The 27,692-nt window shown below is 37.1% G+C and overlaps 1 protein-coding gene across 2 annotated transcripts in view; it reads right to left on the minus strand.

Annotated features, from left to right (window-relative positions):
- Positions 1-1,162: 1,162 nt before the first annotated feature.
- The window catches only part of LOC149206789 (serine/threonine-protein kinase EDR1-like), a 290,283-nt gene continuing 263,753 nt past the window's right edge, over positions 1,163-27,692 (minus strand). For both annotated transcript variants that reach the window (XM_089395579.1, XM_089395578.1), the window contains 4 exons: positions 3,094-3,162; positions 2,579-2,628; positions 2,203-2,379; positions 1,163-2,017 (listed from right to left, as the gene is read on the minus strand). In XM_089395579.1, coding sequence (XP_089251705.1) covers positions 1,876-2,017; positions 2,203-2,379; positions 2,579-2,628; positions 3,094-3,162 — 438 coding nt within the window. In that variant the 3' untranslated portion in view covers positions 1,163-1,875. The remainder of the gene's footprint in view (positions 2,018-2,202; positions 2,380-2,578; positions 2,629-3,093; positions 3,163-27,692) is intronic.

Here is a 27,692-nt window from a genome sequence, read left to right on the forward strand (position 1 = left end):
ATTGTAATTAAATTTAGTGTGACGTTTTTAAGTAAATAATTAGACTAATAATGACACCGTGCAGTATCATATTGTAATTGAATGGAGAGGTTTTTAAATAAATGCTATTTTTAATCTTATTGATGTTAATTTTGTTAATATAATATAAAGGTCCATAATTTTTTAAGATTCATTAACTCATAGTGATATGTGTTTATATTTTAGTTTCTACAGCTTAGTATGAGGGGATGTGTAAGTTTGTCTGTTCGTCCCTGTTCCTTGAAAAAAAATTATGTTCTAAATATAAAATTAATGTTTACGAAAGTATGCTATAAAGCAATTAGAAGCAATGTGTAATTTAATATTTAAATCTTATATTAATCAAAAATATTTCCACAAAAAATTTAAATAAGATATCAACTTCATAGACATCTATATATAGAAAAAAATAAACTTTTAGATTTAATAAACTTTTAGATTTAAATTTTTATTTGGTCATATATATATATATACTCTATTTAGTAATAAAATCTAAATAGAATCAAGGCCTTGTATTTTGCACTCTAAAAAAGTTTACACATAAAAACTCATTTTAAATCTAAATCTGTACTTAAGATAGATCTATACAGATTGGTATAAATTTGCAATCTAAAAAATGGATTCAATTTCAATTAGGTTTAAGTATTCAGTTAGGTTTAAGTATTCAGTTTCAATAAGAAAACAATCTCCACATCAAACCAACAGTAAAACTGAATAATTTAACTTAGCTAAGTGAAAAGTTGGTGGATGATAATCCGGACTGATTGCTAAAGAGCATTGAGACTAGTGGCAGTCAGAGTTCATTGCTATAGATCCTGCTGAAGGCTGGACCGACAAATAGCATAACAACCTATAGATCAATTAAATACTACCAATTGAGCCAACAGTCGGTGCATCGCATTCACCTTCCGTTTGGGCGATATGCTTTTGTGGTAGCTTCATGTAATCCGGCGACTTATTTGTTCAAGACGTACAACGTATACATTGAATGCCAGAAAGATTGCATTTTCATTATAATGTCCACTATGATGCAAATACAGGACTTTAGACAGAAACATGGGCATTTGAAGCGCCTAGATTTCCCCAGACTAGACTTTTATTAAATTATGTAAATTATGCACAAGTCTCTTATCGCCCATTTAAATAAGTAATAAAAATAGGAGATTCTCATTATGGTGCAATATCAATAACTTGTTTATAAGCATCAATATAATGATGGTTTTTCTCATCTGTTTCGAGGCTGCATGGTTTGTGATAATCGAACAGCAGTTGTGAAAAATTGCGGATAATTCATATTAAATAAGCCATCTGAGGTGGAGGTTTCTACACAAAAATGCCCTTCTCAATGCGTGTTTTTTATGCAGGAAATAAACAATGCAGTGACCTAGTCACGTTTGTCCCAAATGAACTGATGGTTTAATATGATTTTCTAGCACAAACCACCGCAGCCAGTTTTAAAATGCCCATCTTTAAGGAGACCTTTCATTGAAGCAAATCGTGGAAACTCATACGAATCAATTCTGTAAAGCTCCTAGCCGAACAAACATGGCTTACACCACCTTTACAAATAGACAAAAGGTTTCACGCTGATGTGATTTGCCCGAAGTGGAATGTGTGAATCTGAAAGTTCTAGATCTCCAAGTGGGGCATTTTGTTTTTTCTTTCCGCCATCAGATACAAAACGCTTTACACATTTTTTTTAATCTCATCTCGGAAGCTGTAGCTTTGCACTAGCCATCAGGCATAAATAAATACGAGCTACAGCTCAAGTTGAAATATACAAATAGAGGAAACCCCTCTAGGTCCATGGATACGACAACAATTGATGGGGAAATTCTCACGTATATTCAGCTTATGTCAAGGTGTGCAATTAGCATTTACAATTTGCTCTTGTGGTGATACAGGACAATGTATATCTAAATGAGGTGGAATAACAAGCCTCTGCAATGGCTTGAGAGCAGCCATAAGCTGTGCGAATGAAGGCCGTAAACTTGGATCGCTGAAGAAAGAATGCAAAATGGAAAGAAAGTTAGATTGTAAGAAAACATCAATTTGTTTCACATTAAGGTACTGCAGAAAGAAAAATTATTAACGGTTTCTCCCGGATAGTTTAAAAATTCAGGTGTCGTAAATTATTGCAGAGTCATGAAAGTTCCAAGGTGGGAGGGCATAGAACTTGCTTACCTTTGCCAACATTCCCTGATTATCCTTGCAACCAATGGATCTAAATCTTTGGGAATATCAAGGCGTCGATTCTGGAAACCAACAGCACCAACTACCTGCATAGGATTCATCCCACTCCATGGCATTCGCAGTGTAGCCAATTCCCATAATATTATACCAAAGCTATAGACATCACATCTGTAAAAATACCATGTTGACTATGAGATGCCTCCTGAATAAACTAACCTGTATTTTCCATCCCATATCAAAATACTAAGGTGCAAAGTTAGCAACTTGGACATTGTCCATGAAATAAAGAAGTTCCTGAGGGTTTCACTTCATCACACACCGATTGTAAAAAAAAAAACAGAAAATCAAAATGAGACAACAGACTCACTTTTCATTTGATGGTTCATTCCGAAGAACTTCGGGTGCCATCCATTCTGGCTGTAACATCAAAGAATTATCACATGCATGTTATAGCCACATTAACCTTGTTGGGCAACTGGATCATGCAGTCATTGATAAGTTATAAAAAATACCAGATAAGGCAAACAATAAAAAAAGGAAATGTACACTGCCCATGAGGCTCAGGTCATAATGAAAGTGAATTTCATCCAAAGCCTTGAAAAGCCTTTATTTCAACATTTGTCTAAGAAGCGCAGAGTGTTATGATTAAACTCTCTTTGCATTTTGGTTTTATTTGCATATCTGGTTTCGTTTTTACAGCAGTGATGTACAGAAAAGAATCAACTTAAGCCCACATAATGTTATGTAAATGTGGAAAGCATAAAACCATGTAGTCTAAGTTTTGCTCCACTCGCACAGTTTATTGTTCCTATATTCTTCCAGGATAATTCCAGTCATATGTGAGAACAAACATGAACTTCTTGAATTATGCATTTCACATACCGTTCCAGCAGTGGATTTGGAAGATAGGAACGTATTGTGCTTCAGACGTGACAAGCCAAAGTCACAAACCTACAAAATATACACGGGAAATTTAGGGCACATGGAACCTTGAATTGTCAAATCTAAAACATGTATATTTACATGTGATTCACCTATGACAAGTTTAAACAATGATAGTAGCTACGTCCATTTGTCAGTTCATTGCAAGCAGTTTTTTATGCTGACTAATAAATGCCAGTTTACATTACTGTTCAGCCTTCAAATGAGATGCTCGGATTAACAAATGTAAAAATGGAAGGTACATTGAAATGAATCTGATATTCCACTCCGTTTTTTCAATTAAAATATCAGAAAAATGAAATATACCATCAAAGCACATTAAGTAATTTCATAACTTCTAGAGAGCTGACATGAAGATGATACTTGATGATAAACCCTTCTATCAGAATTCAAATGCCAACATAAGTGCCTTTAGTGGACAAGAAAAATGCCTAAAAGAAAACAAGTCGGAACTCTAACCCAAAGGTAAAATGTGAGTGTTGATATTTTTTGTTGGCCTAGAAGAATTATGAAGAATTAAAATAAAAATTTGATTTTTGAATGACAAGTCAGCCGAGGAGGGTGAAGGGACATGTCCCTTGGGTAATTTCACCCCATTTGACTAATATAAATAGACGATGTGATGCCTCATTTGTTCACCAATCGCAGATCAAGTCTGATCTGATTTTCTGAGGTCTATCTTCTCTTTCTTGGACAGCCGCATGTGTGAAGTAGGAAGCCGATTTTGACTGAGCTTGTCCAGGTTGTGTTTGACTATGTTGACCAAGCTGCTGACCTACTTGATCAAACTGTTCTGACTATATTTGGAGGTCACACGTGCAGGTTTGACCGTAGGCTGACTGCAGGCCATATAATGGATTTGACAGTGGACTTTGACCAGCTGTGCACCGAGTTGACTGCAGAGCCAAAGTTTGACTGCAGACTTGACTGTTCGGCCCTCTTTCATCCATTTGTTTTAAGAGAGTTCAAGTGCCCATCATCTGGGCGTTCCTAAGCATTTAATTAGAATACTCACTTTGAAGCGGGAATGTCATTGGATAGAATGATGAACCATCTCGCATCTTTCAATGGGTGGAGAACAGTCATGTTAACTAATATTGTTGTGCCAAGCATTCAATACTTCAACAAATCATCCGGACATGCAGGAGGTCTTCTAGATTGCACTCAGAAGCTACCGTTTCACTAATTGATCTTGTTAAAGCACCCATTTTAGAACCCGTATAATATTGTTTTCTCCCAAGGTTGGGTTTCCTAAGGTAAAATTTGTTGTCTTTATTGCACATGGTTGTCTTTCTATGATCTTTATTGTTTCTGCTACATTTATTGTTGATATTTTCTAAAGTGTAATTGCTCAATGATATCAGTGGCATAAAATACAGTGAAAATCATTAACAAGTAATTATCTGGAAAGAAATTGTATTCTATTGTTGATATTTCTAAAGTGTAACTGCTCAATGATATCACTGGCATAAAATACTGTGAAAATCATTAGGAAGTAATTAGCTGGCAGAAAATTGTATTCTGCTGTGCATCTTGTAGAAATTTCAACATGGTATCAAAGCTTTGTTGAAAGAGCAGCCATTGAAGTTAGCCTAAGAGACAAATGTGCAACAGCATGGTTTTGAGATCTCTTGTCAAAATGGCACCAGTTTCAAAGTTGAAGACAGGTTAGATGGTAGCATCAACTTCTAATCTTGGAAGACTAGGATACTCCTTATCTTGGAAGAGAATGAGCTTCAAGATCATGTGGAGAAAGTCATTCCAAAGCCAGAGGGAGCTAAGGAGAAAGCCAAGTATAAGAAGAATGAAGCCAAGGCAAAGAGAATCTTGGTAGATTCCATAAAGGACCACTTGATTCCTCATGTTGTTGCATTGAAGACTACCAAGGAAGTATATGATGCTCTAGTAGGATTGTATGAGAGCAACAACACTAGTAGGAAGTTAACCTTGAGAAATTGTCTCCATAATGTCATGATGACTAGATCAGATTTTGTTGTCTCATATCTTATGAGAGTCTCCCAAATCAAAGATGAGCTTGTAGCCATTGGAGATACCATTGATGATACAGAGCTTGTTATAGTGACTCTCAATGGATTTCCCTCCTCATGGGAGCCATTTATTCAGAGAATTTGTGCACGAGAAAAATTGCACAAGTTTGATAAGCTATGGATTGATTGTGTCCTAAGAAGAAAAGGAAGGAAAAGCAGCATGCATCAGAAACCAATGTTGATGATGATGATGATAAGCATCCACCTCAGAAGACGTCAAAGGAATTATTCTTTTAGGATCTACTTCTAGTAATGTCTGTGGACAATTGTGCCTCTAGGCACATGACAGGGTTATGAGTATTGTCAGAAAGGGAGTTGACAATCCTCAGCGATTTCTTCCTTAATCAAGAGATAGGTACTTCATATTTTTTCCTTGATTATTACTATTATTTTTATTTTTTGGCTAGCGTCTTGTCCTCGTATTTTTTCTTGGTTATAATTTTTTCTTCCATGGCCTCCTAAGTGGAGTTTTGTAGAAAGGAAGAATTATGGAGATTGCCAAGGTGATGATTCATGCAATATATGGCAACATTGAGAAGTACCAAGCAAGGTTTAAGACATGAGGGTTCTCCCAGAAAGAAGAAGTGGACTATGAGAAGATTTTTTGATCCATTGCCTAATGGTCGGATTCTTGGGCTCGAGCATAGACTAAGCAATAGTGATTAATGTTCGAGAGGAAGGATTGTATAGATTGTTAGGGCATCCAGAACCATGCTAGATGGCCAGAAGAGCTTCTAATTCCGAGCGAGAAGACAGTAAAGAAGAATGGGAGCAGCCTTCCAAGAGGATGTCATGAATTTGTCAAATGCTCAGAGATGGGATGTCTCTAGGAGTTGTATGCCCTTTATAAAGGGGCCATGTTAGACAAAAGAGCATGCTTCAGTGACAGAGGGAGCAACAATGGAAAAAAGACTTGCTTATGCGACAAAGGGAGCAACCTGGATGGATTTGCTTCAGTGTCAGAGGAGTTGGCCTCAAAGTTTGAGATGAAGGATCTTGGCCTTATGCTTGGGACTGGAGGTGTGGTAGAGATTTGATGAGATTTGTTGAAGAATGTAACTAGTGTCGGTCATCATAATTGTATTTGAGTCATAATGAAATATATTTGTCAAAAGAAAGAAAGAAAAAATTATTATTAAAGAAATTGACTTATTAAAGCATGGGTTTCATGCTTAGGTCAATTTTTTTTAGGTCAAAGCCTTCATTGAAGGCTTCTAGGGTTTATGTAAAGTATCCTTGTCCATATCATATTGTAAAAGACCCTTCTTGGTCTCTATTGGTCAAATAAGAAATTTATTTTATTGTAAAATATGTCAACTAGGCCTCCTCCATCAATTCGGCCTCAAACTGGACAAGTCGGCCTAAACAGAGGGGCAAAAACTCCTATATAAAGGAAGCAACTCGACCTCATTTGTCACTCACACTCACAAGTTCAATCTGCAACTTTTGGGGCTAGAAAGAAAGTGAGAATTTCCAAGGAAGAAGAGGAAAAAGCTAGCGAAGATGAAGGAGTACCTTATCAAGTAAGAGAAGTCGTGTTTTCCTCTCTCCTATTCCACACGTGCAAAGTTATGGAGTATTACATGGGGCTGAAATTCTGCGGTAGCTGGGGAGGCCGAAATTTTGAAGTTGGGGTTAAAACTTTGTAGTTGGGAAGTCGAATTTCTAGATTGTTGTTGGGCTAAAGTTGTTGGATAAGAAGAGACTACTAAATCATCTTGGAACGTTGACTCGATGGAGGATGAAGGTTTGTTGGTCTAAGGTCTTGGTCTATCTCATTTTGAATCTACTGAAGGAAGATTTCTTTCACTGGGTTTTCCTCTATATAGAAGTTTTAGACCTGGCTGAGTGTCTACACCTAGTGTCCATGATCTTCATGTTTTTGTTTTGGTAATCGCTTGATGAGAAGAAGATAAAGGAAGAACGCAAAGAAGTTAATGAACATAATAATATCATAAGTAATTATCAATATAAGAAGATATTTCTGCCTTTTTTATTTTCTAACACGGTATCAGAGCTAAGGTGAAATCCTATATATGTATATGCTTTGATGCTCATGTTTTAGTTTATGAATTCTAGGGATGTAGCAAAGCCCTAGTAGAAATTGATATTATAGGAGATGATGATGTTGTTTTCAATTTTCGATATGATTTAGTTTTGATGATAAAATCTAGGGATTGCAACTAACCCTAGTAGAAGTCTGACATGTAAAAGCATATTGTTGATATAAAGCACTATTACTGGATTGTTATTTGTTTGAAATGTTGATATCTATGGCTTTGTGTCTCGAAGATGAAGTCTAGGATTTGTGACAAAACCCTAGCAGGAAGTTGAAGTCTAGTTTGTAAAGAGATGCAATTTTTGCTAATTCTGAACCTAGCTAGGTTTAGGTGTTTAATGTCTAAATTCAAAATGCTTCCATATGATTTTGATATAGTTAACTTCATGCTTTTGTATGTTCGTACTTGGGACTAAAAGTTTTGCAGGTACATAATCTTCAAGATGTTCGTAAGTAAAGATGACTTGATAATATTGATAAGCATGATGAAGAAAGTTATGTGAATGATGATGATCAAGATGACCTTGATTCCATAAGAAAGAATGAAGACGTGAAAGGTTCTCCAATGTTATAGAAGAAGAAAGTGGTTGATCTCTCTAAGTTGGGAGGGAGCCTAGATAGAAGGAAGGGTATGCCTCCCAAGTTAAGAGGGAGGGCATGTTATAACAATGAATACTTTTAAGCAAAAGTACTATAGATGAATGTTCATGAAATTGCAAACAAAAGACTTGAGAAGATTTGAAGATGTATTTGGTGTTGCTGAAGAAATGAAAGAAGAAGAAAGCTTCTGACAAATTGTATATGGGTAACTTGATGATGATAGTAGCATCAAAATGATTAAGGACCCTAACAGTTTGTAATTGTTAAAATTCGCAACTAGGGCCAAACTCCACCTTGGACAACGCATATGATGGAGATGATATTTTTATTGGATTCCTCTTTCCGAGAGGTGTAGGATTGATCTAAAGATCATCTCATTCTGACAAGTACAAATGGAATTATGAATTTATTTCATCTATGGACAAATTGTCAAGGTCGGCCAGAAGTCTAATGTAGGCTCATGAAGCCCAACAAACGTGTCTCTTCGCCCTCAATGTTGTGTATATATAGAGGAGTCACTTTCCTCATTTAGTCACTCATCATCACTCATCTTTCTCCCTCCTCTCATTGGTTCATACAGCTAACAAGAGAAGTTCTTCTTCTCTATGCGTTGACTAAAATTGCAGGCCGAAATTTCAGATTTGTTTTTGGGCTATTACAGGGACATTGACCAGCGTTGCTGGGTCAAACTTCATCTTTTCACTGTGGTTTTCAAGCAGGAGATTCATTTTTCTTAGGCCGCAGCTCCTGGCACAAAAATCGAGGTGTTTATAGTTGTTTGACCAACGTTGACTGCAGAGTCATTAACAGTAGAAGTTGACTGTGCATTGACCAAGTTTGACCAGATTTTTTAGGACTGTTTTGGGCTAATTTGGACTATCTTTGGAGGCCGAGTTGATTGGGTTTGACCGAGCTGAATTGGAGGAGAATTTATGCTGGTTTAACCAGCATTGACTTTCTGGTTAGGGCATCCTGTTAATTATAGTTTGACTAGACTATTTTGACAATGTTTGGGCAAGTGAATTTTGTATGATGTACTCTCTTTCTATGCCGAACTTTTGAAGAATAATAAGAAGATTTGATCAAAGGGTTTTCCTCACATTGAGGTTTTTCCCTAATCAACCAAATATTGTGTCCTCTTGTCTTGGCTTGTCTTCTGCTTATTGTTTATGGTCTATCTACATTTACTATCAATGTTAATGTGATTGCTAATCTAGAAATTGATATTGGGCTAATAAGAAAATTGAAGTAAATTGCTCTTAAGCATAGAACATACCATTGTTATCTAAAATTAATAGTATTTACCGTGAAAATTTCTAAACTGAAATTCTACTGCAACTTATTTATTTCACCTACTTATTATTCACAATAAGTTATTTACAAAATCCCTTCAACAAATATTTAAATAAATTCTGCTGCAGTTATCACACAATTACCCAGAGAAAAATACATGCACAAAAACCAATCACATCAACACAGTTGTTTTTGGACAATTGTACCCGGAAAAACCCAATGCGGGAAAATCGGTGCAAGAGATGAGAGCTTTATTAATCTTCAACAGTAATTGCTTTTACAAGGAATGATTTTACAAAGAAACTGAAAGAAAACACCTGAGACTTTCCCTTTGAAACTTTCTAACACTTTGGAGACCCACTCTTGCGTCACCTCTGTGTCACTTTGCGTGGCTCTGACTGCGTCCCTTTGCGTCAGCCTGTGTGAGGGCTACATCTCTCCTCTGGACTGCATCTCTCTCTGTGTTGTCTCCCATTGTCCTTGTGTCACCTCTTCCTCTGTCACTGCCTGCTACTGATGCCCTCCTCTTCCTCCACCCTACAACTCTCCCTCTAAAATCGATCTCCTTCTCTTGAGAATCGGTTTTCCTTGAAATACTAAGTATCTGTCGGTGTGTCTCCAAATGATCCTCAAGTCTTCTCTTATACTTTTCCTGTTGATGTATCAACGGCCGAGATTAAGTCTCTAATCAACAGCTAAGATTAAAATAGAGTTGATCTTTGTCTCTTAGAAGCTTTTCACCCATATCTTCATTAATATCCATTAATATTTTTATTTTCCTAAGTTTAGACTTGGTAACGCATTAAAAAATATTAATTATTTTAATAACTCCTCATCCGGGTGAAATTTCTCAAAACGATTTCTAGGTCTTGGAAATCTCATGTGCCTTAGCCTCTCCTCCAAACTACAAGACTAGAGCACATCCGATGCTACCAAAAATCAACATTTACTTATATTTGAAAGTTTATTACTGATTGGGGTTTGTGTTTGTACAGGTAAATCTCTCCATAAAAAGGTTGAACACTCCCAAAGCATGCTTGGACAAATGGATATATCTAGTTTGAGAGGGAGAGTTAAAGCGTCTAATGGTGGATGCTTGGGAGGACATATGGCCAGCCTATGTGTTGATGTTCAGATCCTGAAGAGGGAGGGTGGCATTGGTCATGGAACTCTGACCTTGGAGACACACCTAGATCCTTGGATTGATGGTTAGCTAGTAAGCTTAATGGTACCTAGAGTGGCTGAAAGCTTGAGTTGGTCTTAGTCCTACCCGGATAGAATACCCTGGTCAGGTATCTAGTCCGCAGCACTGAGTGTGCTAGAACTCTTCGTAGTTCATTTTGAGATCTTCCATGTACCTCTATATGTATGTAATTATGAATACTTCCCTAGTTAAGAGAGAGTGTTGATGAATGTAACTAATGTCGGTCTTCATAATTGTATTTGAGTCATAATGAAATATATTTGTCAAAAAAAAGAAAGAAAAAATTATTATTAAAGAAATTGACTTATTAAAGCATAGGTTTCATGCTTGGGTCAATTGTTTTAGGTCAAAGCCTCCATTGAAGGCTTCTAGGGTTTATTTCAAGTATCCTTGTCCATGTCATATTGTAAAAGGTCCTTCTTGGTCTCTATTTGTCAAATAAGAAATTTATTTTATTGTAAAATAGATCAATTAGGCCTTCTCCACCAAGTCGGCCTCAAACTGGACAAGTCAGCCTAAAAAGAGGGGCAAAAACTCCTATATAAAGGCAGCAACTCAACCTCATTTGTCACTCACACTCACAAGTTCGAACTACAACTTTTGGGGCTAGAAAAAATGTGAATTTCTAAGGAAGAAGAGGAAAGGGCTATGTTATGAATACAATTTGTGTAAAAATAACAAAAAAGGATAATAAATCATAATCATAATAATATGCAATTAAATAATAAATAGTAAAACAAAGAGGCATATCTCTACAGACATGTTTGTTCATGAAAGGGTACTTTCCTACCTATATATACAAGACCCTTACTCTCGTTGTAACATCATTCTTATTCATACATTTTATATATAATAATATTTGTATCCTCAATGGATATTTTCATATTCCAAGTCTTCTGGAGTATTTAACTTGAAGGACGAACTTTGTTCGTTCCATTGGTATCAGAGCAGTTCAATCCTCTAACCACTCCACTGCTGCACAAAGCCACACCCTCTGATCCAGGTGCTTGGCCATCAAGGTTTCGTCAACATTGTTGTCGTCGAGATTGAAGCAGTTCGCTACACTTTTGGGTGTTTCTTTGTCGTTGATTCGTCAGAGGCACTTGGCCATTAAAATATATATACACTTTTGGGTGTTTCTTTGTCGTTGATTCGTCAGAGGCACTTGGCCATTAAAATATATAAATATATATATATATATATATATATATATATATATATATATATTAAGAAGAAGAAAAAAACTAATTTAAAAGAATAAAAAAATAATAATAATAAAATTATTAAAATAATTATTTGGCCTAACAAGCCGACGACTCCGACAGACTATCAGCATTCTGCCATTCAACTACCCAGACCCAGCTGCCACCAACCACTTGTGCCAGCATCACTATTCCTGAGCCACTGCTCCGCCATCCACAGTGACTCTCCAACATCTGCAATCCTTCCACTGCCACCAAGGAATTTTGACCACCATAGATGCCTCTACCGTGTCCATTACACAGTTGTCAACGCTCATCGGAGAGCCACCACCACAAGCCTACAACGAGCATCCACCAACGCCTATCTGCTTGCCGCATAAAATCCAAAGCCATTGTTTGAAGATTCTCCAGCCAGCACCATGGATCCATAGCTGCCTTTCGTCGTTGTTCGAACTGTATGACAGAACGCCAACCCACTACCGTCAGCCTACTTCTCGGTCGCTCCTCTTTTCTTCAGTCATCTGCCCCCCGAACTGCCGCCTCACTTCATACTCGGCTACAGTTACCATCCAAAACTTCTCCTTGTTGTCTGACATCAAATCGCCCTCAATCAACCATCATAGCTCCACCATCGATCAACAACAATCCCCCCTCCGCATCCGACCACATCCTCGATACCTTCACCCGTCGTAATCCACCCACAGTTTGTCCACCATTGTTGCATAAAAGACCTCCTACACACCCACTGCATCCACGCTCTACTTCCCTGCTGTCGAGTCGTCATTTCCATTACCTTCCATTTGTCCCTGCTCCGCCATCGTTGAACTTGTTGTTCTCGTTTTTCCTAACTCCGCCTTCTGTCTACACTGCCATACCCCAGCGAACGTCGTTTTCTCCCTAATCCGACCGACACACCTTCCTTGGCCACCATCATGTCCCTCGTCGTGCTCTTTTAGTTAGCGTTTTTCCTCCAATTCGTTGGTCAACCATTACTGCATATTTTATTTAATTAATTATATAAATAAATTAACTTAAAAAAATTGGTTATATTTATATAGTTAATTAAAATCTTATTTATTAAAGATAAGGTTTGACAATTTAACTATCAATCTAAGGTTTAATCCTTGGATTTGAAGGGTATATATATATATATATATATATATATATATATATATAAAGGCTATAATAATAAAAAAAGGGGTAAAAAAATAGAATATATTCTTATACTCTCAAAGTACCTAAGTGGTATAGCAAGGAAGTTTTTCAAGGAAGGCTATCATAACATTATCAAGGAAGACTAAAGGATATTTAAAAAAGGTGGGACTATCACACTTCGTATACTTAATTGTTACGAAGCATACATAAGTTTCATAGTCAAATTATTAAGGAATACAACATGGATTCCAGGACAAATCTGAGGGAAGGAAGATTTCCAGAAACCTTACTTGGCTATGCTAAAATGTTGCTTAAAAATAAAGGAACTCTTGTAGGAAAAGAGGCCACAATTGTTATCTCACCTACTGAAGATAAAAATTATATAATACCTAAAATCGAAAACCAATTATTAATTTTGGAGTTAAATATAATTGAATAATTAGACGTCTTCAACAAAAAAAATATGAAATAACTGATTTACAATTCAACATTGGAGATTATACATTTATATCGCAATTCTCAGTTCAATCCCTAATTTTTCAAGAAGGTAAAAAAGTTCTACAAAATATGCAAGGAGAAGTTGACGAGATCACTGGTGACAAAAATGAAGAAGTTTCTCGGCTTAAAAACCATAGTGAAAAATTACTGATGCAAATTAAGAAGCTTAAGAAAGATAAGAAGTCATTAGAAAACAAGGTACAACAACTTATCAAGAAGGAAGCATTAAATGTAGAATTTAAGTTGACGAAAAAACAACAAATATCGATCCAATGAAGGTCACAACTCAAGAAGAAGACAAGCAAGTTGAAGAAAATACAACCTTAGATGTTGCAGTTCAAACAATGAACATCGCAAGTGAACGTTCTTTAACCAACTCAACAATATTCTCGTAAGAAGAAAATAAAAAAATTGCCACACGCCCTATAAGGGAAAGTCAAACCAAAAAGGTTCCATATCGACATCCAAATGACAACAGTAGACAACTCAATCAAGCTACATATATGTACCATTCAGAACAGAAACAAGAAGTTGATGTTCCGAAGAATATTGAAGTAACCTCAATCCAGTCCTATGATGACAATTCGTTACAAATTTCCAGTGATCAAAATATTCCACAGAAGATTAATTTAGGATGGTCAGATCCTTCCTTCGTGTGACAATTTTATATATCACTCCAAGGATCATATCAACTTGTATCGACAAAGATGTTTGTCCCGAGACGAGAAGACATTCGTAGCAGAAAAAAAGATCAAGCCCTTTCATCAACAAGCTTTGAGGACAAAACTTTTTTAAGGGGAAGGCAATGTTATGAATATAATTTATGTAAAAATAATAATAAATAATAATCATAATAATATGTAATTAAATAATAATTAGTTAAACAAAGAGGCATGTCTCTAGAGACATGCCTGTTCGTGAAAGGGTACTTACCTAGCTATATATACAAAACCCTCACTCTCATTGTATCATCATTCTTATTCATACATTTTATATATAATAATATTTGTATCCTCAATGGATATTTTCATATTCCAAGTTTTCTGGAGTATTTAACTTGTTGAATTGAGGCTTCTGTGATCCATCATAGTTATAAGAAGAGCTTCGGCGTAAATCACATATAGAAAGACCTTTGTCGACGCGTTTCGAACCAACCAGTGTGGCTCATCGTCAGGACACTGGTTGGTTCGAAACGCGTCAACAAAGGTCTTTCTATATGTGATTTACGTCGAAGCTCTTCTTATAAGTATTTAACTTGAAGGACAAACTTTGTTCGTTCAAGGCTAGCGAAGAAGGACCTTATCAAGCATAAGAAGTTTTGTTTTTCTCTCTCCTATCCCACATGTGCAAAGTTTTGGAGCATTACAAGGGACCGAAATTCTACAATAGCTGGGGAGGACGAAATTCTGAAGTTGGGCTCGAAATTTTGTAGCTGGCAAGTCGAATTTCTGGATTGTAGTTAGGCTGAAGTTGTTGGATAAGAAGAGACTACTAAATCATCTTGGAAGGTTGACTTGGTGGAGGAGGAAGGCTTGTTGGTCTAAGGTCTTAGTCTATCTCATTTTGAATCTACTAAAAGAAGAGTGCTTTGACTAGGTTTTCTCTAATATAGGGGTTTTAACCCCGGTTGAGTGCCTACAGCTGGTGTCCATGATCTTCATGTTTTTGTTTTGATAATTGCTTGATGAGAAGAAGATAAAGGAAGAACACACAGAAGTTAATAAGAACATAATAATATCATAAGTAATAATCAATATAAGAAAATTTCTACCTTTCCGATTTTCTAGCAAGTTCTTCCTCAAAGAAAGGAAGTAAATTGTCCAGATTTTGAAGAGATTCAATATGATGGACTGCAAGTCCGTGGCTACACTTATGGTGAACAATCTAAAGAAGTTGAGTGATTCTGCATCAGATTCAAATTTGGTGGATCCCACAACGTATAGGAAATTGATTGAATCCTTGATTTACCTAGTTAACACCAAGTCAGATATTTGCTTTGAGTTTGTAGTGAGCACCCTAAACAAAGTTTAGGGTTGAGTTGAGGCATGTACAATCTACATTGGGTTGTAGTGAAGGATGTGTTGAGGTACTTGCGTGGTATAGTTGGATATGGCTTGAGGTCTCAAGTGATGAAGTATATTCGGCTAGTAGTGCAAAGCACAAAAGGAGCACCTTGGGGTGTTGCTTCACCTCAGGATCAGTTATGATATCCTAGTTTCGCAAGAAGAAAACTTTTATCACTCGGTACAACAGAGGCAGAGTATATTGCAGCCAGTGCCACGAGTCAAGAAGCAGTGTGGCTTCGGAAGCTACTTATAGGGCTATTTGATCAGTTCAAAGTACATTAAGATAAATATCGCTTCATCCAAGACATGATGCACAAGGGAGCAGGTTAAGTCCAGTACATATCCACAAACAAGTAGATTGTGAACATTCTCGCCAAGCCTTTGGCCAAAGTGAAGTTGTATACTTAGGAGACAAGAGAGAAGCTTGGCATGATGTAGAATGTCTCCCTTGTTGAGAGGGCGTAGCCAAAAGGACTTGGTTGGATCATGTTGATTTGACTATAGGAGATAAATGAAAATTCACCTAAGAAGTCATAAAAGACTTTGGTTGGGCCATGTTGATTTGGCCAAGGGTGACAAGGGCAGATCATATCCTGAGAAGCCAGACTGACTTCGCTATGTCATGTTGATTTTGACCGGCAGAGATTGATATATTTACCTAAGAAGCAATGAAGGACTTTGATTGGGCCATGTTGATTTGGCCAAGGGTAAATGGCCCAAGATACTCACATTGCCTACTCCAAGATGTTGTGTTGAAAAGTGTAACTAGGTTCAATCTTCATAATGACATGTAACTATGATTTTATGTAAAAGGATGTAAAGAAGAAAAATAAAATTATTATACTGACTTACTTCATGGGTTTCATGAGCAAGGGATTTTGTTTTTGAGTCAAGACTCCCATTGAGAGTCTTTAGGATTTATTTGTCATCTAGTCATAAAATGTTAGAGTCATTGTCATGTAATGAAGTCATGTTACACTTTGTAAAAGAGTCAATCTTGTCTATGTAAAGTATCCTCCAAGACCTTATCACCTATCCTCTTCAAGTCGGCCTACAACGATGGGAGAAATTGCTAGATGAAGTTGGCCTAACCTCAAGTGAACATGTCGGCCTAAAGGACATGTGTGGAGGTGTATAAATAGCCCAACTTGGCCTCACTTGAAAACACACAATTCGCTCAAGCAACTCTACTTGAATTTGGTGAAACAAAATTGCGAAGAAGGGGTCAAGAAAATTGTGAAGAAAGGATAGTGAAGAAGATTCTTCTGGGTATTGCGAAGTAGAGTTTCTTCTTGGATAAAAAAAAAAGAGGTTTCTTCTGGGGCAGCAGAGATTCTTCTAGGAAAGCAAAGAAGAAGTTTTCTTCTGGGCAGCGAAGAAGAGATTCTTCTAGGGCAGCAAAGAGGAGGATTCTTCTGGGACAGCAAAGGAGAAGTTTCTTCTAGGGCAGCGAAGGAAGGATTCTTTTGGGAGACTACGATAGAGATCTAGAGACCGAGATTCTCTAGAGGAAGCCAATGATATCATAGAGACCGAAATTCTCTAGAAGAAGCCAAGGAGAGTAGTTCGAGATCAAGCAAAGGGAAGAGGTAGAGCATCAAGGCTAGTGACAAGGTTCTTGGGAGGATACTAGAGTCAAGGGTTTGTGTCATGGTCTTGGTACTTATCAATTGAAGATTTAGAAGAAGAATTTTGATCAGGTTTTCCTCTCAAGAAGTGAGAGGTTTTGGCCCAGGTTAAGAAGCCTACATACTGTGTCACTTGTCTTTTATTGTACATATTGGTAATTGTCTGGATGAAGAGAACACATTAATAAGCTAACAAAGAAAAGACTATAAGCTACGGAAGTAAAAGTATATCACAAGTAATTATCAAGCAGAGAAATTGTTAACTTTGATTGCCCTAGATTTTTCAACATGGAATCAGAGCTTAGGTGTCGAAGACAAGAAGGGGCAATCAAAAGAAGTAGACACCAAAGCAAGTCAAAGAACACCAAGAAAGAGATCTAGATCTTCATCAAACTGAAACCCTAGATCGAAGAATACTCCAAGCAAGAGTCTTGAAACTATCTTCAAGAAGGAAGCAGGAAGAAAGACTGAAACCCTAGAAGCACTTCAAAGATCATCACTTATACATCATCAAAGGAGTAGAAGCTCTTCAAATCTAAGGAAGATTAGATCGAAAGGCAATCTTCTCTCTATTGAAGCAAAATAGAAGGCAATCTTCCCTCACCAAAGTAAGAATCTTCTTAAAGATTCAAAGTAAGAAGCAACAAGTTCATCATCAAGTTGAAGATTCGATCTTCACAAGTAAGTATATTTTTACTATAATCCAATCTAGTAAGAATCTTCTTAAAGATTCAAAGTAAGAAGCAACAAGTTCATCATCAAGTTGAAGATTCGATCTTCACAAGTAAGTATATTTTTACTATAATCCAATCTAGTAAAAATGACTTCATGTTTCAAGAAGAACCAAAAGTTGGTTGGGATATCAACTTCCTTGAATGGAAAATAAGAATAGACATAGTCCTCGAAGTAAATGAAGTCATTGATCATGTTCATGGAAAAGTCTTCAAGCCACCCAAAGGACAAGCATTATCTGAGTACATGGAAAGGGATCTAAAGGCTCAAAAGATTCTCAAGGAATCCATCAAAGGACCTCTCCTTTCCTATGTAGTCGAGCTAGAGACATCTAAAGAAATCTATGATAAGCTGGTAGAAGTGACAAAAGATTAGATAGAAGGGAACAATTAGTGACAAGACGAAAAGGAAAATTTGGAAAGTTTGGTACTCCAAAGAAAAAGAAGAACATGGCCAAGGAAAGATGCTATGGTTGTCAAAATCTTGGGCACTATAGAAAAGACTGTCCTAAACGTAAGAGGGACAGGGAAGAAGACTATTCTACTAAGGAAGTGAAAGAACCTGAGACAAAGAGGCTTAAGAAAGAAGAAGCGAAAAGATCTCTACTATGACTGAGATGATCTTCTTCACTAGAAGGTACTTTTCACTTGTAAGTTATAGATAGGATGCAATATAAATAAAATAGAATGCATCAGATTAGATAGAAGCATTAGAATTTAGAAGTAAGAGCTCATGACATGGGAAGCAGAAAATATGTTTGGTACAAATTCTACTGATTACAAAGCATGGGAGCTCTTGGAAAAACCTCATTGATACTTATAGAAAGAAACATAGGTCATCATCGACTGGGATCATCATAGTCAATAAAGAAAACATTTGCCAGGTGAGGATATGAAACATCCTCAAGTTTCTCTAATGGAATCCTCATCAAAGGATTCATTGATCTAGAAAGGAAGCAAATGTTTCAACAGGAATTCCAACTCATGGGATTCAAAGGATGATGGTATGATGACATAATAGGAAAGCAGGATAAAGTTCTTTCGAATGAAGCTACTATAGGAAGTTTGGATGATCTAAAGGAAGATGAGGTACGTATGCTTACATAGGATATTATGAAAGTCATGTCATATGGTTGCAGATAATATGGATCACTATCTTGGGAAATATGATCAAGATAAGAAGGAATCTCCTTCTCCGAAAGATTGTAGAAAAAGCATAAATCACACTAGATGAAATCAACATAATATGTTCTCATATGAATCATAAGGACACTGACTACAATTAAGGAACTCTGATTGGAATCTCCTGAGAATGAAGTGTGTGAGGAAAGATAGGAAGAGATCATGATAATATGCAACGAAGGTAGAAGGCATTCAACATCCAAAGTCCAACAAGATTTGATTAGAAGATCCCCCGAAAGGATGTGAAGACTCTCATGGAAGTTGGAAAAAAATAGAGACCCCTGACAATGGATATTAGTGGGAAATGTGTCAATCTACATGCAGGAAGATTTCATGGTGAAAGATCATCACAAAAGTAATTTTGATTTGAAGTGTTCATTTATTTTTGAACTAATATCTAGATGCGCTTATGTAGGACTGCCAAAGGGAAATTTGTGGATGACTTCCAAGCGGACCATATAGAAGGATGTAATGTATTTCCGAAAAATATGGCACAAAAGCAGAATGACATGAAAAATCTGATGGATCACTTTCTGATGACTTAAGGACATGACTATCTCATGGATAAAAGTGATGGATGATTTGTGCCCTATGTAGAAGTTCCCAAATATGAAGACTCCTTGATGAAGAAGAAATTCAAGACATCGAAGGAAGGAGCTCTTCAAGCCACTGGTTGTTTCAGGCAGTGTTCCATGGGGACGTGTCCCCTAAGGTCGGGTACGCACACCCCTCACACCCGAGACGAGGGGACGTCTGGGGAAACATTTCCCCACGTCCCTCTTTTGGGGAGACGTGGGGAGACGCAAGGGGGGGCATTTCCCTAGTGTGGGGCGTCCCCCCTCAAAATGGGCTATGTGTCCCCCCTTAAATTTTCTTGTAAACGATGATTTATGATAAGGGAAACCTAGTATTTGAGGCATCCCCCCTCAAAATGGGCTATGCATCCCCCTTAAATTTTCTTGTAAACAATGATTTATGGTAAGGGAAACCTAGTATTTGACCATATTGCCTTACTAATGCCATGCAATTCATGGTAATGTTAAATTCTTGAAGTAAAAGTGACATTCTCCTTTATCTTTCATTTTCATCCTTTTACTTAAATTTTTAACATCACCATGAAATGACTCAAGATGTTTGAGAGTGGTTCCGACTTCTTTGGATTTCATATGGAGAAAGTAGAATTTTAGATCTCACTCAAAATCCAGCAGACTTAACAGCTTCTCAAGAATCCAGGATTCGATAGATTGCAATGTTTCCATTGCATTTTGTCATGTACAAGGGTATGGAATTAGTATTTAATCAACAGTACCAAGCTATTTGTGTACTTTAGAGTGACTTTTAGACTCATCATTCCACTGTTTTTGAGTTTTAGTTATATCAATTCACTATCCCAGTCTTCAAATTTCAGTATCTATTATAGTCTATTTTGCTTAGTACTAATTAGATTCTAGAATGATGAATGATGAATTTTAATTTTAAATCAATTTAGAATCTATAATGATGAATGATGAATTTAATTTTTAAATCAATGTAGATTCTAGAATGGTGAATAATGAATGATGAATATGGATCAGAGTATTTCATTATTGAATCTCGTGGTCTATGGATGAATCATGTATGTATTAGTAAGGATGATGAGTATGGATCAATGTATTTCATTATTTAATTCAATTATGTATGTATCATTGTATTTATGCTTTCATTATTAAATATGAATTTGAAATATATATATATATATATATATATATATATATATATATATATATATTAAAAAAGAAAAAAAATTATACACCTTGACGTCCCCCCTCCCCCCTAAATTTCCCTAAAATTTGAGGGTACTCCCACACGTCCCCCTTGTGCATCTCCCTGTCCTGGAGTCTTGGTGGAACATTGGTTTCAGGATATCCACATGAGGAGTTGCGATATGTCCCTGGTTAAGAGGGAGCCTGAAAAGAAGTTTTTTACTTGGAAAAACTTGGAAAATTTCCTAAGTAGGGAGCTTAGGTACATTCCTTTGCGATAGGAATGAGTACATTCCTTTAATGGAATATGATAGAAAAGTCATTCTGGTCCGCACCTGGGAAGAGAGAATGGAGGATTGTGTAATTATTTGGCATCCAATACTCTTTGGAGATGAGATAGGGCATCCCATGAAAGAGTAGTTGTGGAGGACGGATATTCTTTGAGCACTGGGGAGTCCAAGATAAGAATAGTCCTCACAGAGCATACCCTGAGAGTACTCGGATGGGGTATGTTCCCAGAGAGACAATGATGAGTGTGTCTATAAATCATTGGCCTTGCCCGCATTGAGCTCAGATCTTGTGGAGAGATGGATTTGTTAGTCAAGGCTTTGCTATGTAACAATGATGGTTAATATAATGTTATACAAATGAGATACAAATCTTAATTTTTCTTCAGAGAAATTATTTAGATTGAGAAAGTCCAAGTACAATTATGAATACCTCCCTAGTTAAGAGGGAGTGTTGAAAACTGTAACTAGGTTTGGTCTTCATAATGACATGTAATTATGATTTTATGTAATAAGATGTAAAGAAGAAAAATAAAATTATTATATTGACTTGCTTCATGGGTTTCATGAGCAAGGGATTTTGTTTTTGAGTCAAGACTCCCATTGAGAGTCTTTAGGATTTATTTGTCATCTAGTCATAAAATGTTAGAGTTATTGTCATGTAATGAAGTCATGTTACACTTTGTAAAAGAGTCAATCTTGTCTATGTAAAGTATCCTCCAAGACCTTGTCACCTATCCTCTTCAAGTTGACTTACAACGATGGGAGAAACTGCTAGATGAAGTCGGCCTAACCTCAAGTGAACATGTCGGCCTAAAGGACATGTGGAGGTGTATAAATAGCCCAACTCAGCCTCACTTGAAGACACACAATTTGATCAAGCAACTCGACTTGAATTCGGTGAAACAGAAGTGCAAATAAGAGGTCAAGAGAAGTATGAAATAGAAGTGCGAAGAAAGGATAGCGAAGAAGATTCTTCTAGGTATTGCGAAGTAGGGCTTCTTATGGGATCAACAAAGGGAGGTTTCTTTTGGGGCAGCAAAGATTCTTTTGGGCAAGCGAAGAAGGAGGTTTCTTCTGGGCAGCGAAGAAGAGATTCTTCTGGAGCAGCAAAGAGGAGGTTTCTTTTGGGAGAGCGAAGGAGAAGATTCTTCTGGGGCAACGAAGGAAGGATTCTTCTGGGAGATCGAGATTCTCTAGAGGAAGACAGTGATATCATAGAGACCTAGTTTCTCTAGAGAAATTCAACAAGAAGCAGTGTGAAGGATAGAGACCAAAATTCTCTAGAAGAAGCCGAGGAGAGCAGTTCGAGATCAAGCAAAGGGAAGAGGCAGACCATCAAGGCTAGTGAGAAGGTTCTTGGGAGGATACTAGAGTCAAGGGTCTATGTCATGGTCTTGGTACTTATCAATTAAAGATCTAGAAGAAGAATTATGATCAGGTTTTCCTCTCAAGAAGTGAGAGGTTTTGGCCCAGGCTAAGAAGCCTACATACTGTGTCACTTGTCTTTTATTGTACATATTGGTAATTATCTTGATGAAGTGAACACATTAATAAGCTAACAAAGAAAAGACTATAAGCTAAGGAAGTAAAAGTATATCACAAGCAATTACCAAGCAGAGAAATTGTTAACTTTGATTGCCCTAGAGTTCTCAACATGTTGTGATCTATAGACGTGCATATATCAACAAAGCAAATTCATGAACTTTTCTCAAGGAAAAAGAAATTTCATCTAAGGAGAAATATGTTTGCAACTAAGAAGAATACCTCCCTCACTAAGAGGAAGTGTTGATTTTTTAGTAGCATTGGGAGATATTTCTGCATTCCAAAGAAGTCTGCAAGTTGGCTAAAGAATTTTATTTTATTTTTTTGCAGTGCAAGTCGGCCCAGGAAATCAAATCGACCCATCCAAGTGAATCTTCACTTATTTTAGCCCATTCAACGAGTATAAATACATGATGTTGTTGAAAAATGTAACTAGGTTCGGTCTTCATAATTGTATTTGAGTCATAATAAAATGTACTTATGAAAAAGAATGAAAAGAAATTATTATTATTATTATTGTTATCACTTATTAAAGCATGGGTTCCATGCTTGGGTCATCATGTTTTAGGTCAAAGTCCCCATTGAGGAATTCTAGAATTTATTCTAAGTCAATAGTCATTATACATTTAAAGAGACCCTTCTTGGGCTTTCGAATCATGTAAAAAGAATTATTTTTGAGTCAAAAATGAAATTAGTCTCCTCCACACCATGTCGGCCTCAAGAAAGGTAATTCGACCTCATTGGAAGGCTATATATACAAGGCAGTTCCAATTCATTTGGAGCAATTCACTCTCTCACACATAGTTCGATATTCTGAAGTTGGAAGCTGGGAAGTGCGAAGTTGGAAAAGCACTGGAAGGAGAACTGAAAAGGAGTGCAAGTTTTTGGAGGAAGATAGAAGACACCAAGATCGAAATTTTGGGCCAACTCTCTCACACTTCTAAAGTGTATCAAGGGAGATTGAAGTTTTCCTAGTTAGTCGAAGTTGTTGTTGCTGTTGTGAGTCAAATCAATGTGGAAAAAGTCTGGAAAAAATCCCGATTTAATCCTAAAAACGCGATTTTTTGAACTAAACGATTTAATCCTCCGACTTTTTGGTGACTTTTTCACAAAGGAAAAAATCTCGATGTTTTCCTTATACTCCCGATTTAATCAAGATTCAACCCAAAAATTCTGCCTCCCTTCCTAGGCCGCGGATAAAGAGGCCGCAAAGGTGAAAAAACTGTAAATTGAAGCTTCCATCCATGCATTTTCAAGTTATTGCATTGTATTGTTTGTCATACTTCTTGCGAGCATAGCAGTCTCATTTGTAATCTGTTAGTTTTGAGGTTAAGATATGTTTTTGTTTTCCAAGGAAAAACAAATCTTTATACTTCATATTTCTAGTTAGAAAGCAAAGTATACATTGGCTAAGCCTCCAGGCTTTCAATGATCCAAACTCTAACAGCCACTGCCCCTTCAAAAGATTACAAAAGTACCAAAAGGACATGCATACAACAGTCTTCTGTAGAAAGAACCCCACACCATCAAAAACATTGTTACAATTGTTGAATGCTTCCAAAAGAAACAACAAAGAGGAGGTCATGAAGATCAAATACCAACAACCTGTCCAAAAAAAACAAAACCAGTGCCTCAAAAAAGAACCCATTTTTCAAACAGGAACAAAGTACCTGTGAAATCTTGTGACAACAAAGATCCTTCCTGCAATGAGAGCACGTTTTGAAAGGGAATCTTCTTTAGTGGTGAACTCCTTGTAAATGTGGAAAAAGGTTATGTATCAAAAGTGGATTTTACCTCCAACAGTTTTTGAATAATAGATGCCAAGGCTAGGTTAATAATGTGACATCTACTGTTTTCTCAAAAAATAAGCAGCTTGGAGTCACCAAGCGTTAATTTTCACATCTACTGTGATACTCACTGTTAATTTTCATTGGACCTACCACCTGACACCTTATTACCCAAGCAGGTTACAATCTACTGAATAAATGCATGACTTATTTCTTAATACAATTAGTGTAAACAAAAATTAAAAGGGGAAGAGGATCTCAGTGACTGATTACTTCATGACTTTTAAATGACTCATGATATACATTTATTATATTTTTTGTTGATATTTTGACTCTTGAGAGTTGAGACTCAGACAGGACCCAAAATGCAGGAGTTGATTCACTATTTTGATATGTGATGTAGCATTAGACTTCATATACATATTATATATTAGCTTTCTTTACATGTTTATGTGGAAATGCATTTATTTGATGTTGTGGATACTCTAGATGTTAAAAAAAAAAATGAATAGTTTTGTGTTCTTTTAATTTCGCCGACTTTTTCAAAAAACTCCTGACTTTGACAAGTTTTTCAACTTTTGGACCCTTGCCGAATTAATCCTGACTTCGACTTTTTCCACATTGGTTGTGACTACATGTTGATGCTGCTAGGTCGAAGTTGCTCTTGAAGGGTTATCATCTGCAAGAAGGATTGAGGGTTGACTTGGTGTGGAGGAAGTCTTTGTCTAGGTCAAAGAGTCTTGGATTATCTGAAGAAACTTTTGAAGGAAGAATTGTTGACTGGGTTTTCCTCTAGATAGGGGTTTTGCCCAGGATGTCCGCCTACTACTGTTGTCCTTATCTTATTATTTGGTAATTGCTTGAAGAACTAAAAGATAAAAGAATCACAAGTAATTATTTATATAAGAAAATCTTTCTGCCTTTCTGATTTTCTAACATGGATTTGGAGCTAAGGTGAAGGAAGAAAAAGGCAGTTTTGAGTATCTACTGAAAGGAGTCTAAAGGATTGATCAAGGGATCATATAAGGAGCTCTTATAAGAGAAGAAGGTCACTACCTTCAAGGACAATGTCTAACACAATAAAGAGTGAGAACAAATTGGAAGGAGCATCAAACTATAGGTCTTGGAAGAAGAGAATGTTAGAAAATCAGAAACGCAGAAAGATTTTCTTATTCTTGATAATTACTTGTGATGTTTCTTATTATTACGATTCTTTATATCTTCTGTGTCGATTTCTGGTAGCATCGGATGTGCTCTAAGCCTCAAAATTTGCAGGGAGGCTAGGACACATGTATTCCGAAGTACCAAGAAATCATTTTAGGAAATTCCACCTAGAGACAATTTTATTAAAATAATTAATTATTTTTAATGGAGACCTAAGTCTAAACTTAGGAAATTAAAATAATTAAAGGGTATTAATTAAATTGGGGCTGAAACTTCTAGAACAAGACGATGATCAAGCCAAAATTATCTGAGCCATTGATTAGAATCTAATATGGGCCATTAATTGATCAACAAGAGGATTATAAGAAGAGGCTTGATGGGCATCTGGAAAACACATCGACTAAGAGACCAAGAGATCGATTTCTTAAGAGAGCAGCGCAGCAATTGCCGAAGAAGGGATCGAGGTGATTTCTTGTAGTGAGGGGCAGGGATAGTTTTTGGAGGAAGATTTCCTAATCCAAGGATACATTACAAAGGAGGCAGTGAGAGATCTAGAAGAGGCAACACATAGCCACGTTGGGCAGCGTAGGCCATGCTGAGGTAGCGCAGAGCCTAAGAAGAGGTCCAAAATTTGCTTGAGAATCGAGTTCTAGATCTAGAAGCTAAGGTGTGAGACCGGAAGGGCAAAAAGTCTAAGTTCCAAAGGCAAATCGACCGGCCTAAAGGAGTGACACAATTCCCAAAAGTTGTGACGCAATGATTGCACAGAAACTGCATAGAGGCGGCTAGGGGCTAGCCATTCAATCGCTGGAGCAGTATTGGATCGATAGTGATAGTGTAAGGTATATCTCACTCATCTCTCTGTCAATTGGATTCTCTGTATTGGATAGCCAGTAAGGCATCCAAAGATTGTATTCAGAAACTACTGCATAATAATGCAAACCCTCAGTTGTTGCACCGCTTTTCCTGCATTGGGTTTTTCCAAGGACATTGGTCCAAAAACAACGGTGTCACTTGTGTGTTATTTCTTTCTTGCTCAGATTCTTCTTTCTGCATATTATTTTAAGTTGTGAAGGTTGCAATTGTATTTGCTTTGATATTTACAGTAGAACACTGTAAATAACTTGCGTGAATTAACAAGTAGAAGTAATATCAATTGCTGCAATACTGATTCAGGGATTCTCGAATTTTCACATGGTATTAGAGTGTAGGTGAAGCAAGAGAGCAGATTGGAAGTGTTGCATAAGCACCAGATCGAATCCCCAGAGGTATTGCGTAGTCCAAGCCAAGAGGGCAAGATTCTCAAGAAAGATCTCTCTCTGAGGAAGTCAACAGAGAGGTGAGATTTCCAAGTCAACATTTGTCAGCGATAGAGAGAGAAACGTAGCAGCAGATTTAGTGCAGAGCAATTTTTTTGTGAGATGCAGTTTTCTGCAACAGTTGCGGGGGTAGAAAAACGTCAGAAGAAGGAAGGAGACACTATTTGAGGGAATTTCTTCCTCAGAGAATTCCTAGCTAGGGAATTCGATTTCTCATTTGCTGAGCAGCAGTAGAGAGGAGCAGATCTACTAACTCCAGTAGGGAGTGCGTAGGCCAACCCAACAATAGCGCAAAGGAGGGAGGACACAATTCGACATTTTATTGGCAGAGATGGCAGCTAACGAGCTAAGAGATCAAGATCGGTTGGATGGAGCATCCAACTATGTGATCTGGAAGGCTAGGATCTCATGCCTTCTGGATGAGCATGATCTCAAGATGTATGTCGATAGTGTGGTAGCTGTACCCGGTGATGCAGATCCACTCAAAAAGTACAAGGCTGAGATGGCGAAGGCCAAGCGGTTGATCCTCAATGGAGTGAGGGTTCACGTTTTTTCTCACATTATTGGCAAAGGGACGGCCAAAGAGATGTGGGATGCCTTGTCTATGTTGTATCAAGGATCTTCTGAGCAGTAGAAGATGTACTTGGAGGAGAAGCTGAGATCAACAAGGATGGAGAAAGGGGAATGCATTAATATGTTCCTGTCAAAGCTTCAAGAAGTCCAAGATCAGTTGGCAGTTGTAGGATCAACAACTCAGCCTATAGAGATGGTGAGGTTGGCCCTATATCCAGTTTTAGAAGAATGGCAAGTATTTGTCTAGAGTATCCTGGGTAGAGAGAGATTGTCGGATTGGGAAGGAATGTGGGCCACCCTTCATCAGCAAGAGATGAGGCGAGACTTAGTCAAGTGCAAACATGATGACAGCAGCAACAGTGGGACGAAGCCCAAGGAGGAGGAAGAGAATGTAGCCCTTGCATCGAAGGGGCAACAAGAATAGTGGAAGAAAAAGAAAGATGTATCAAAGATCAA

Source organism: Pinus tabuliformis, chromosome 1_2, assembly GCF_031772625.1.
Source record: "Pinus tabuliformis cultivar Carrire ecotype Pingquan chromosome 1_2, CPIR1, whole genome shotgun sequence".
Taxonomy (NCBI): Eukaryota; Viridiplantae; Streptophyta; class Pinopsida; order Pinales; family Pinaceae; genus Pinus; species Pinus tabuliformis.